The sequence below is a fragment of the Chanodichthys erythropterus genome, chromosome 19 (genome assembly GCF_024489055.1).
Source record: "Chanodichthys erythropterus isolate Z2021 chromosome 19, ASM2448905v1, whole genome shotgun sequence".
Lineage (NCBI taxonomy): Eukaryota > Metazoa > Chordata > Actinopteri > Cypriniformes > Xenocyprididae > Chanodichthys > Chanodichthys erythropterus.
In genome coordinates, this window is record NC_090239.1 from 30,318,552 (window position 1) to 30,331,787 (window position 13,236).

General features: G+C 34.7%; 2 protein-coding genes across 3 annotated transcripts in view; both read left to right on the forward strand.

The window, feature by feature from the left end:
- Window positions 1–2,411: 2,411 nt before the first annotated feature.
- On the forward strand, window positions 2,412–5,837 carry pyyb (peptide YYb). 2 transcript variants are annotated; one of them, XM_067369220.1, is made up of 4 exons: window positions 2,412–2,838; window positions 3,115–3,302; window positions 5,344–5,421; window positions 5,574–5,837. In XM_067369220.1, the coding sequence occupies exons 2-4, from the start codon at window positions 3,115–3,117 to the stop codon at window positions 5,593–5,595; spliced, it is 288 nt and encodes a 95-aa protein (XP_067225321.1). In that variant the 5' UTR covers window positions 2,412–2,838; the 3' UTR covers window positions 5,596–5,837. The 2 variants fall into 2 exon arrangements, with proteins under 2 accessions (XP_067225321.1, XP_067225320.1); XM_067369219.1 differs by lacking the exon at window positions 2,412–2,838 and having other exon boundaries at window positions 3,040–3,302.
- Window positions 5,838–6,682: 845 nt separating this feature from the next.
- The window catches only part of mpp2b (MAGUK p55 scaffold protein 2b), a 59,697-nt gene continuing 53,143 nt past the window's right edge, over window positions 6,683–13,236 (forward strand). Inside the window, exon 1 of the mRNA XM_067368967.1 lies at window positions 6,683–6,926. The gene's annotated coding sequence lies outside the window, so the exon portion shown is untranslated. The remainder of the gene's footprint in view (window positions 6,927–13,236) is intronic.

A 13,236-nucleotide genomic window follows, 5' to 3' on the forward strand; every position in this document is an offset into this window, starting at 1 on the left:
TCTGAAATACATTTCATTAAATTAATCATTAGATGCATAAAATAAAGTGGAATGGCTTAACTGGTTTTCAAGAGCCTTCAAACCGTCATCCCCCCAAAATAAAAACTTTCCCATGACCTTAAACATCTGCAGTAACAGCATTCTAATATTACATAACAGCACTAAAACCCTGTAAATAACCATTTTTTGTCCCACAAACCATGCCCCAACACATATTTTTGACTGACTGAAGTACTGTCCCACATTTCCTAAAGTGGGACACTAGGAAATTTGATAAAAATATGAAATATAGTTTATACATACAAAGTTTTTTGTAACTATTTTGTGATGACAAACATTTCATAAGCACATTAGGCCAAAAAGTAGCAGGATTGTTTTGTTTAAAATGAATTCATACTCCTTAATATCAGGTTTGTCAATGACATTTGGGTGGTCTTCACACAAGGTGCTTCCTGTTTGATGATTGCTCCACCCTCATATATGACTAGACATTTGAGAGGTCATCTTATTTTGATCACATGACACCACAGCTTTGGCTTACCCATAGTTTCACTGGCATTTGTGTATTTATGGGGGACCTACAAACACTTGGGTGTCCCACATTAGGGCAATTCACCCTACGTGTCTGCACGCATTCAGCACGCGCTGTGTTCGCTCAGCTCCACACTCTAGTGGATTTACAGAAGCATTTTACATCTATTCATTTTATTAAAGTATTATTTTAGCGGACCCTTTATCAAACACGACTCATGAATAGTATTATTCTCAGTGCAAAATCCTAACTTTCATTTATACTTTATACTTTTCGAAAATGACACAGTGTATTCAGTGGGTAAGGCTTACCTGGGTGTTGATCATTCATCTGACACAACATTGACAACACATCTTTCAGAAAAAGAGTCCTATAGTGACAAAAAGTTAAGGGAAACGTGCTTTAATTAAAATTATATGTTATATTAGGAAATTAAGATTAAAAAGCCCCATTTTCATTCACAAAAATGATATGGCGAATGAAAAAGTTCCATAAGTCACCAAAGGCTATATGCTGATTTTACACATTTTTAGGCTACGTCGTGTAAAACATATTATTAACCAATGTTCAATAAGTAGTTAAATGTATTTCTAATAATAACCATAAACAAGTAATATTCAAACTCTATACTGTTTTTGTTTCCCTATAACAAATTAGTAGGCCTACATTTTTGTAAAATAAACCTGATATGCACTTGAGTTGTGTGTGTGTATATGGACTATTTTACAATGGCTTCAAACACAAACACAGCTGATCCAATCAGAATTTGGAATCTCAAACTATTAAATAGGCCTTGATCATTCCATTCTAGCCGAAATACAGTTCCTAGAGATACTGAACTGCAAGGAACCCATTGACATCTATTATCCTTATAGTTTACATGTCATAGAATATAGCTTTCTTCCTTTTGCTTAATAAAATGATGTTTTAATGAAAATTGATGCCCTTAATAATTTTATTATGCAGCAACCATGTTATAAAAACAATAAGGCACCTGAGGCCATGCTATATTGTGAATATACCCTGCTTTTTGTGCTAAACCAGTGCCCATTATAATAATATTCACAATATTAACCTTATTGCTGAATTATGTAGCATAAAATTATAAAAGCTTGTTCCGCCACAGAATAAAAAAATTAACGCTTAAATGCATGACTGTTTCGCCAATCATTCTTTGATATTCGGGTCTTTATCGACCCGGATCTATATCTAACAGTGAAGGATCTCTAACTGTCTTGATAATATAAAACTCCTCTGATATTGGAGTAACAATTACAGAAGAATAAAATAAAGCATATTTTGTTACCTTTTGGAACTTGAAGGGGCACCGTTTGAGCAGATGTTTTATGCCATCATCACTGTCCTCCTCAGAGCTCCTTTCCCAGTAAATTCAGCAAATAATGGGCTAGTTTTATGTTTGAGGTCACGAATGTGAGCCCATTCGCGATCTCAAATGTATTCTCAAAACTATATAATTTTCAACATTTTCAAAATCAATATTTCGATCGCTGCCACCTTGTGGAATAAAGGTGAATTGCACTTATTCCATCATCTAAGATTCAATTATTGTTGTGCAGAAAAAATACACGTACACTCATACACACCTCCGGTCGTTTGAGACCTTATACAGTTTTTACAAAAATGAATACAAAAATAATCATTCTTTTATAATTTTACGTTTTTTTTTTGTTCTTTTTATATTCTTTATAATGATTTGATTGAGGAATACCAAGAAGGTTGATGTCTAACTCTAAAAAATGAACGAGGAGGAGGGTAGTGAATGACGTCCCGGGTCACTAAAGACCCGAGTTATGCATTTAAGGGTTAAAAAATGTAATTGCGACTTTTATTTCACGATTTTGACTTTTTTCTTGCAATTGCAAGTTTATATCTCACAAATCAGACGGTATAACTCGCAATTGCGAGAAAGTCAGAATTGTGAGATAAAAAGTTGCATGTACCTTTTTTTTTTTTACTTATTTTATGGCAGAAACAAGCTTCAATTTTAGGAGGTATAATTTCCGAACCAAAATGTAAGTTTAAGTAAATGTGTAGTTCTAGTACAGCTGTCTTGTTAATTCAGAGTCTAATAGATATTGAGATCACAGGGTCAGGTGGCTTGTGCCAATGACTCATTAGTTCATTATTAACACTGGTTGTGTGTAAGTGCTGGGTGGGGTTTGGACCTCCCTCTGGGGTCTCTTGAGCTATAAAAGGACCATGGTCTGTTGAGAGAGGAGCAGATCAACGCCAACAACCAACATCAGCTCTACACAATCCTTCTGGGCCTGAACATCTATTGCAGAGTAAGTAGCATTCTGCTTCTTTCACTCTTTAGTTGATGATAACTTCAACATAACAGCATCCGAATCAGGACCATGGATAGCTCTGTAACAAAATACATCAGTGAGTGAACTTGACAAAACCATTCAGCACTGAGAATCTTTTGAGGCAGATAGAGCAAGAGTTGAAACTCTACAGGAAATGTTTAATAGTATCTTTGAAATGTTCTGTAGACCTTAAGACTTCAAAAGTGCATCCTACTTTGTATGAATCCCAAAGGTTTTCTCTCTGTCTGTCAGATGGCAAGTGCACTGAGATCCTGGACTGTGCCGCTGGCTCTTTTGCTGTGTGTCATAGTGTGTCTCAGCAGTTTGGCTGAAGCTTACCCACCCAAACCTGAACCTCCAGCCGGAGATGTGGGTCCAGAGGAGATGGCCAAGTACCACACGGCTCTAAGACACTACATCAACCTCATCACGCGACAGAGGTAAGGCTACAATTACCTGTGTGTTAATTGCGAATAATTACATGGGTAACACTTTACAATAAGGATCCATTTGTTAACATTAGTTAACTACATTAGTTAAAATAAACTAACGATGATAAATACTTGTACTAATGTTAATTTGAACATTTACTAATACATTATTAAAATCAAAAGCTGTATCTGTTAATATTATTTAATGGACCTGAGCTAACATGAACAGTTAACTAATGTTAACAAATATTAATTAACAAATGCAGCAACAAATGTTTTGCTCATTCTTAGTTAATGTTAACTAACCTTATTGTAAAGTGTTACCATTACATGTGTCAGTGCAGATTTTAGCAGATTAATCAGGAGTAGATGCAAATAGTAGCATTGGTTAGTAACGCTTAATAACTTTCATTAATAATTGTCAGAACATGATATATGCAGTACTTAAAAACTGTACTTTAACTAAAGGGAAATTTCATTTCATATATATTTGAAACATTTTTTATATATCTGGTAACAGTATTTAATTTAATTTAACATTATTTAATACATTAGTCATCTGATAATGAACAGAATTTTACAGTATTTATATTATATGTATACTATTAATGTAGTATATGTATATAATATGTATATTAGATATATATGTTTATATGTATATTAATGTTAAATTCTGTATTATTAACATTAGTTAACATCAATTAACATTGAAAAATAAAAATATGGTAGGCCTATATTTATACATTAACATTAACCTAGATTATTAATGTTTAAATTATTAAAATTATTAAAAAGTGTTACAGTTGCACAGAGTCTGTTGTCTTAGAGACAATCATAATTCATAAGCAGTAGAAGAAATTCTGTGTAAATTGTTTGTAAAAGCATCTTACATAAATGGTCACACTGGACTAAATGCAACAACATCTAATTTTACAAACAATGTATACACAATTTGTTTTGTTTTTTTGTTGTTGTTCGTAATTCATGATTAAAGCCTAATGTACGGATGCAACCCAAGGGGAGTAAGTTCAGATGATTCTTGAAATATGATTCTATAGAAAAAGCAGAAAACAGCTAATGGCCCAACAAAGATTTTCAGATGATAATGGAGAGTATGATATCTGTATTAATGGAATCATTTCTAACACACTCTCTCTGTGTTTCTCTCTGGCTCTCATCTAATGATGTCATTTATGTGAACCAGTGTATTGTTGTTTTTCACATCACATTTTCCAGTCACTGGGTTATTACTTGAGCCTTTATTAAATTTGTTTAAATATATATCCCCCACAAAAAGTACTATAGCAGGTACAGTTATGGTATTAAATGTTGATGTCATAGTACTTTCATATATATATCAAAGTTTTCATATTCCTGTACCATGATATTTACATGGTACATTATATATATATTTATTTATTTAGCCAATTACAGCTTCATCATTCTAAGGAAATAAACTGAATTGATTTGAATTCAGTCCCACTGATTGAGACTAAACTCAAATCTATTTTACAGTTTAAACAAAACCTCTTTTTTTGCATGAGTTCATGGTTTAACCAAATTGAGCGTTGCTATGTTTTTATCTGAACACTCGCATATGTGCGAGGGGTGGGCTGAGTTGCCAGATATCCTTCAACCTGTACGTAACCCCTCATTATTGTGCTGTGCACTAAGATAGATTGTTATTAAGTGGGATTAACATGTCTGGTAACGTCTCTGATGATGCATGCTAGAGATCTACCCTGATATTTTCTGCAACACGTTTAACCTTAAAAGGCCACAATTAAATGCCGTTCATGTGTTATTTTGGTTCTGTTTCTTGCTGATTTCCTTATTTCTCTGAATGTATCTATATTTATCGTAAAGATCTTTTATTTAAATCAGGAAGTTGGATTGTAATCCTTTTTGGTGCTTGTTTGTTCATCACTATACTGTTGCTCATATTATGTAATATGAACAAACCTCTAACACTAATTAAGCACCTAATTTGTGCTACAGACTTGAATGACACCTCATATCATGCTCATACATCTTGCTTCTCATTCTTCAGATATGGGAAGCGATCCACCCCTGAGGCCGCTGTGGCTGAGCTGCTTTTCGGCGATGATGAACAGGACGTCAGGCCCCGGTGAGCAGTGAGGGAAAATGCTGGAATGTCGTAGTTACTCTTATAGCTTTGTATCACTGTTGTATTTAATCACAGATACCAGTTATAGTCCAGAGATATTCAGACAAACCCCTGGTGGAGATGTGAAAATAACTGATTTTGATTTTGTGCAGCGTGGAAGACTTGTTATGGTGAGGATGCGACTCCTCTCTCCTCCTCTGTGGCTGGTGGTGCCTTGGCTTTCTTCATCCATCTCTATGAAAATAAATGAACAGCAGAAACCAGCATGAGCCAAACCCTCATCAAAATGAGGCGCCAAAAACACCTCATGATCTGTACATCTCTATCATCCTCTTTCTTTCTCTTTCTCTTTCACTTTTCTCTTTCTATAATTTAATTTACTCTTTGTGAAAGACAATTGTAAATAATTTATTATTCACTGACAAAATTGACAATAATAAAAATAACTGAATGTTGAATGCTTGATTCCTCTCTTTATTTATGCATTTACATGTTTTTATTTATTTACCTACCTTTTCTGAAACAAATAAAGTGAGATTGTGTCTGAACGTACATCTATATACCACTAGATGGAGGAACTCAACAATATTTCTACATTTTAAAAATGTTGCCAGTGTCATTGTTTCATAAATCACAGTTTGGAAGTTTGGGGTAAATAAAAATATAAAAATACCATAAATATTATTTTTGCACTGAGCAAAACAAATGGACATTCTGTAACTTAGCTTATATGGTACGTAATATACATCATATATAGTATAAAAAAAATCTGAAATAAATTTTTTTATATTCATCTATGCAATGATTTATATTTCTATCTTGCAAATAAGGATTAAAAATTATCATGAATAGAAATAGTTTGGGTATTACCATATTTTTGGACATGTAGCGTGCTCTAATGTCACTTTTTTAATTCAAGTACCAACTGATTCAGTATCGTGTTTTTTTTTTTTGTTTTGGAAAAATAACCAAACATGCTCGTGTTATAGTTGTTATTAATAGCAAATATACATAATTTAATAGTATGTAAATACAGAGACTGCGGTATGTAGTGAATTATTCTTAAAACTGTAAAGGTTTGAGTTATTTCATCCAAGGTAGAGGGGGTGATGTTGTGGGGTCCGCAGAGAGGCGTGGAGTGTGTTGCCCCTTTAAGACTCGCAGCATCTCAATACAACAAAAGCGCATCGCCGCCGGTCAGATACGTGATGTAAAGCAGCTACACAGATTGTTTAAATCTTCGTTTAGTTATCAAGTGACGAGACGTTGACTGAGCAGCTAATGTAGTTTAAAGTGTTTTGTGTGATAATAACACTGCTGTCTGAGAGGCTCACTGGTTGCTGTGTTATCAGGTATGTGTGTGTGGTAAATAAGACGCGAAATTCTTAATGATTCGAAAGCCGATGGATTGTACGTGTTAATTCGGCGACCATCATCATGAACGGCGTCTGCAAAAAGTGAAAGACGTGCACTGCTGGTTTATTTCACCCTGTCAGACATCACAGGTGAGTCAAAGGCGTTCATGACAGATAGTGAAACAGCTCGTTACACTCCTTTCTGCAAAGAGAGCTACGCGACGCGATAAACAAGCAGCAGATAGAGTTTGTTCTGAAATGAATTTGAGTCTTTTTCACTAATGTCACTGTTTATCTAAGATGCTCGAACAAAAAATACAATGGCATTACGTTGCCTTTTCTGGACATTTGGTACAATGGTAATATGGGATTCTTTGGGAAGGCTACCATGTACAATAACACGGTAAAAAAAATAAAATAAAATAAATGGTAATCATTCAGTACCATGCTTTACTATCTAATATCATCACTGTATCACACCATATATAACTAAATTTGTTCAGGACAGGTTGTGTTTAAAATGAAAATCATGCATTTTTGAGAAGATCATTGTTTTAGAGTTAATAGTTCGGATAATTTACAATGACGTCACATATCATGAAGACTTTCTAAGATTCATTTTATCACACTGCTTTTATGAGATATTTTAGTTGTTTCCACTTCAGAAGAAGATAGATGCTGTTAATTAATTATAACTATATGCAGTCATTTGATTGTGATCATAATTTATACTTTAGCCTATGTATCACTGCTTGATGCTTGGTCCAGATTGGTTTTCTAGTAATGGACATTTTTTCCCATTATTATTATTAATTTCACACAAATTATTTTTATTATATTTATATATGAAGACTTTAGATGCAAAAGCCTGTAAGTGTCGTCTGAAATTTTCTTCTAAATTGAGCATTTTTATCAAACTCATATGTTTAGGTTCAGTAATTTCACTTTAATGGTAATTAATAGGTCCTTTTCATTGCCATTAAAGTGAAATAACTGAACATAAACATACAAACTATATATATATATATACAGCTATGGAAAAAATTAATCAATGTTAAGTGGTCTCTTAATTTTTTCCATAGCTGTATATATACAGTGGAGATCAGAATTATTGGCACCCCTGGTAAATATGATCAAAGATGACTGTAAAAATAAATCTGCATTGTTTAGCACATTATGAAATAAATGTTTTTCTTCAAAACACGTGGCCACAATTATTGGCACCCCTAGAATATTTATGAGTAAAAATATCTCTGAAGTATATTCCCATTCATATTTACACTTTTTTAGCACACCAGGGTGATCATGAACATGAAATTGTCCAGCCATGACTTCTCGCAGGAGTACAAACATGAGGAAACACAAAGGCCAAATTCCCTTAATCATTCATTGCAATGAGTAAAACCAAAGAATATAGTTCTGATGTGCAGCAAAAAATTGCTGAGCTTCACAAAATAGAAAGTGGCTGTAAGAAAATAGCTAAAGCATTGAAAATCCCCATTTCCACCATCAGGACAATAATTAAGAAGTTCCAATCAACTAAAGATGTTAAAAATCTGCCTGGAAGAGGATGTGTGTCTAAATCGTCCTAATGTGTGGTGAGGAGGAAAGTTTGAGTGGCCAAAGACGCTCCAAGGATCACAGCTGAAGAAATGCAGAGATTAGTTGAGTCTTGAGTCTCAGAAAGCCTAAAAAAATGACCAAACAGCACCTACATCACCACAAGTTGCTTGGGAGGGTTTCAAGAAAAATCCTCTGCTCTCATCCAGAATCAATCTCCAGCATATTCAGTTGTTAGGCAAGACTGGAACTTCAAATGGGGCCGACTGCTATGGTCAGATGAAACTAAAAAAGGAGCTTTTTGGCTGCAAACCCACCAGATGGGTCTGGTGCACACATGGATAAAAAGTACCCCATGTCCACGGTTAAATATACTGCTGGATCTTTAATGTTGTGGGCCTATTTTTTCTGCTGGAGGTCCTGGACATCTTGTTCAGATACATGGCTTCATGGATTCTATGAAATACCAACAGATAAAAAAAATCAAACCCTGGCCGCTTCTGCTAGAAATCCAATAATGGGCCATGGTTGGAGCTTCCATCAGAACAATGATCCAAAACAAACATCAAAACCAACACAAAAATGTGTCACTGAGCACAAAATGAAGCTTCTGCCATGGTCCCCTGACCTGAACCATAAAGAAAATGAGTGGAGTGAACTGAAGAGAAGAAACACCAACATGGAGCTGGGAATCTGAAGGATCTGGAGAGATTCTGTATGAAGGAATGGTCTCTGATCTCGTCAGGTGTTCTCCAAACTCGTCAGGCATTATAGGAGAAAACTCAGAGCTGTTACCTTGGCCATAGGAGGTTGCAAAAAGTACTGAATAAAAGGGTGCCAATAATTGTGGCCAACGTGTTTTGGAGAAAACCATTTATTTCATAATGTGATTTTTCCCCCCACTTTCAATTCTTTTCCTTCAATGAAAGATTCGATTTTTGCTAATTTTATGAATTAAAGATCAAAAGGATAAACAATGCAGATTTATTTTTATAGTCATCTTTGATCATATTTACCAAGGGTGCCAATAATCCTGATCATTCTATATATACAAACCCGATTCCAAAAAAGTTGGGACACAACAAAAACAGAATGCAATGATGTGGAAGTTTCAAATTTCAGTATTTTATTCAGAATACAACATAGATGAAATATCAAATGTTTAAACTGAGAAAATGTATAATTTTAAGGGAAAAATAAGTTGATTTTAAATTTCATGGGATCAACACATCTCAAAAATGTTGGGACAAGGCCATGTTTACCACTGTGTGGCATCCCCTCTTCTTTTTATAACAGTCTGCAAACGTCTGGGGACTGAGGAGACAAGTTGCTCAAGTTTAGGAATAGGAATGTTGTCCCATTCTTGTCTAATACAGGCTTCTAGTTGTTCAACTGTCTTAGGTCTTCTTTGTCGTATCTTCCTCTTTATGATGCGCCAAATGTTTTCTATGGGTGAAAGATCTGGACTGCAGGCTGGCCATTTCAGTACCCGGATCCTTCTTCTACGCATCCATGATGTTGTAATTGATGCAGTATGTGGTCTGGCATTGTCATGTTGGAAAATGCAAGGTCTTCCCTGAAAGAGATGACGTCTGGATGGGAGCATGTTGTTCTAGAACTTGGATATACCTTTCAGCATTGATGGTGCCTTTCCATATGTGTTAAGCTACCCATGCCACACGCACTCATGCAACCCCATACCATCAGAGATGCAGGCTTCTGAACTGAGCTCTGATAACAACTTGGGTTGTCCTTGTCCTCTTTAGTCCGGATGACATGGCATCCCAGTTTTCCAAAAAGAACTTCAAATTTTGATTCGTCTGACCACAGAACAGTTTTCCACTTTTCCACAGTCCATTTTAAATGAGCCTTGGCCCAGAGAAAACACCTGCGCTTCTGGATCATGTTTAGATATGGCTTCTTTTTTGACCTATAGAGTTTTAGCCGGCAACGGTGAATGGCACGGTGGATTGTGTTCAATGCGACAATGTTTTCAGGAAGTATTCTTGAACCCATGTTGTGATTGGTGATCTTCTGCCCATCTTGACTTCTGAGAGACACTGCCACTCTGAGAGGCTCTTTTTATACCCAATCATGTTGCCAATTGACCTAAGAAGTTGCAAATTGGTCCTCCAACTGTTCCTTATATGTACATTTTACTTTTCCGGCCTCTTATTCCTACCTGTCCCAACTTTTTTGTAATGTGTAGCTATCACGAAATCCAAAATGAGCCAATATTTGGCTTGACATTTCAAAATGTCTCACTTTCAACATTTGATATGTTATCTATATTCTATTGTGAATAAAATATAAGTTTATGATATTTGTAAATTATTGCATTCCTTTTTTATATACAGTGTCCCAACTTTTTTGGAACCGAATTTGTATGTATATATATTTTTGTATAATATATATATATATATATATATATATATATATATATATATATATATATATATATATATATATATATATATATATATTTATATATATATATATAAAGATATTTTATTAGTTTAATGTTGTTATTTTAATTGAATTATATATATTTATATAACCATATTTCTATCATTATTGAATTTATTCTTTTTAAGTTTTATATATCTTTTAGTTTATCTTTCTTTTCTAGTAATAGTTCATGTCCCATATGTCCTATATTTGGCTATTCTTATTCATATTCAGTGGTCTGTTCTTTTAACATGTGTTTGCTGGCTGGTGTGGGAAAGTCGACACCTCTTCAACTCCTCCGTTCTTTTCTGTGTCTCATTCATAAACATGACATGACCTCTCTGCTTCTGTTCCACTCTGTGTGTGACAGCTTTACCCACGTGTGCAGCTCCAGGGGCTGTTTCCATGAAAACCGGTGATGTAGTCAGTGCACTCAATAAAAACAAGTGACATTGCAAGACGAGGTATTTGACCTCGGAAGATAAGATGTTTCGATTTTGTTCGATTTGATTGATTTTGTTTTGATTTTAAAATTGTGATTGGCTATAAGGTAATTTACATTTTCGATTGAATAATACAACATGCCATGGAAAGAGGTTTTCAGTTCGTTTGGCACATTATCATACACCATGTGGCACAACAGCTGCCAAAGAGGAAAATTTGCTTATTAAATTATCTGTGTGTAGACACACAAAGACAGACCATGAACACTTCTAAAAGCTGACCACAGATTGTCCTGAAACTTGAAACCAGGCAGCCAGTTAGCTGAACGTGTTAAGGCAGCCAGAATAATGTACATCACAATCTCGTAATAAAGAACATCAAATAACATTTCTAAATTACATGCCTAAACACAGAACAGCACTATTAACTCGATTTACTCTCCAATTTTCTAGCTCCTTTGCTCCTTTCAAATACCCTACAGTAGAGGCTCTTGGGATTTCATGTGTTGCCAGGCAACCATCGCTGCAGCTGCGCAGCCAGAGAGTTAATGCTACAGTGCTGTTAGTGCTGACCTCCCACTGTCATCTGCTGTCCTGACTGCCTTTGGTTAAGCTAATTGAGCTTATGTGTGTAACTGTGTGTGTATGTTTAAAACGTCTGTATCTGCGTAATTCAGAAGCACTGAAATCTAGCAAAGAAACTGTGAGTGGTGCATTGCTCGTTCAAATTCACAAGTGGATGGCTGAGACTCATTGCTGTTTGCACCTGTTATTAACATGTTTCAAATGTGTCAGGTGGAAAAGAGGCCCAAGGTATTTTGGTCTCTAGATATTTTAAGTCCCTTCTTCAGTATAAGTCAATAAAATCAGATGAACATCATAAGTCTGGAGTTGTGCTGGAGTTGAATGTTCAAAAATTCCAAAATAAAACAATTAGTGTTCTAAACTAAAGACTATTTAAGGATCAAGTTCCTTTATATTTGCTTCTCTTACACTCCTAAAAATAAAGGTTCCATAAAGGTTTTTCACAACGATGAATCCCTCAAATTCTTAAATCCAAAGAATCGATTAGTCTTGTCTGTTTTCAGTTGATGAATGAGCAGAATATGTAGTGCCTCCCATCCAATAAATCGCAATAATCTTTGTGCTTTGTTACTTTTGATGTGAAGCAAAGTCTCAGATTTCAAATGATGTCCATCTTATTATGAGATTCAAAAAATAAATACTGTTTTGGCGCTGTGTAATGTGACGTGACAGATCGCTTTGGCGCCTCGGTTAAAAAGAAGCGGCAGCACGAGCGCATGTGAACCTCCTCTCCTCCGCTTTAATACCAGTTTCAGCACGAAATAAACACAACTAAACATCTGTCTTAAAATATACAGTACAACTTACCGAAATCTGTATCATGTCACATGAAATCGCTCAATCAGTGCTTCAACCCCGGAAAGACGTAAATAAAAAAGCTTGTAAACAATGTCACGTAACGTCACATTTACCTCAGAAAAAACATATTCACCATACACCATAAACTCATTAGACAGCTAGAAAAATGGACTAAATAAATAAATATAGCTATGCACCGTTATATATTCATTATAATTTTTAATGTTCTTCAATATTTAATGCATGTTTGAATGAATCATTTATGACAGCCGCTTTTTAAATGTTTATATTTTAAAAAAATGAATTTGAGTAGAAATATGATTATGTAATTCTAAACTTTATTTATAATAAAAACGAGTGTAATTTAAGTGTTTGTATATAAATAAGTTAATTTAACCTTCAGTATTATTATAGTAGTACCAACTGACTCCCATGTGTAGTTTACAGCATTAGTTAAGAGATTTGTTTTCCTGTAGAAAATTTGCCATTTACTGTAACTGAAATACTACATCCAAAATAATCGATATAGTATCAAAATCGGAATCAAATCGAATCGAAAGCGTGTGAATAGTAATCAAATCGAATCATCAAAATTGTGTCAATAGCCAGCCCTCAAATATATGTCA

Bases quoted from the DNA above. Each gene is read 5' to 3' on its own strand.
- pyyb (XM_067369219.1), top strand. From the start codon at position 3,082: ATGAATCCCAAAGGTTTTCTCTCTGTCTGTCAGATGGCAAGTGCACTG. The intron at 3,303-5,343 runs GTAAGGCTACAA...CTCATTCTTCAG, and splicing joins AACCTCATCACGCGACAGAG to ATATGGGAAGCGATCCACCC. The intron at 5,422-5,573 runs GTGAGCAGTGAG...GATTTTGTGCAG, and splicing joins GAACAGGACGTCAGGCCCCG to CGTGGAAGACTTGTTATGGT.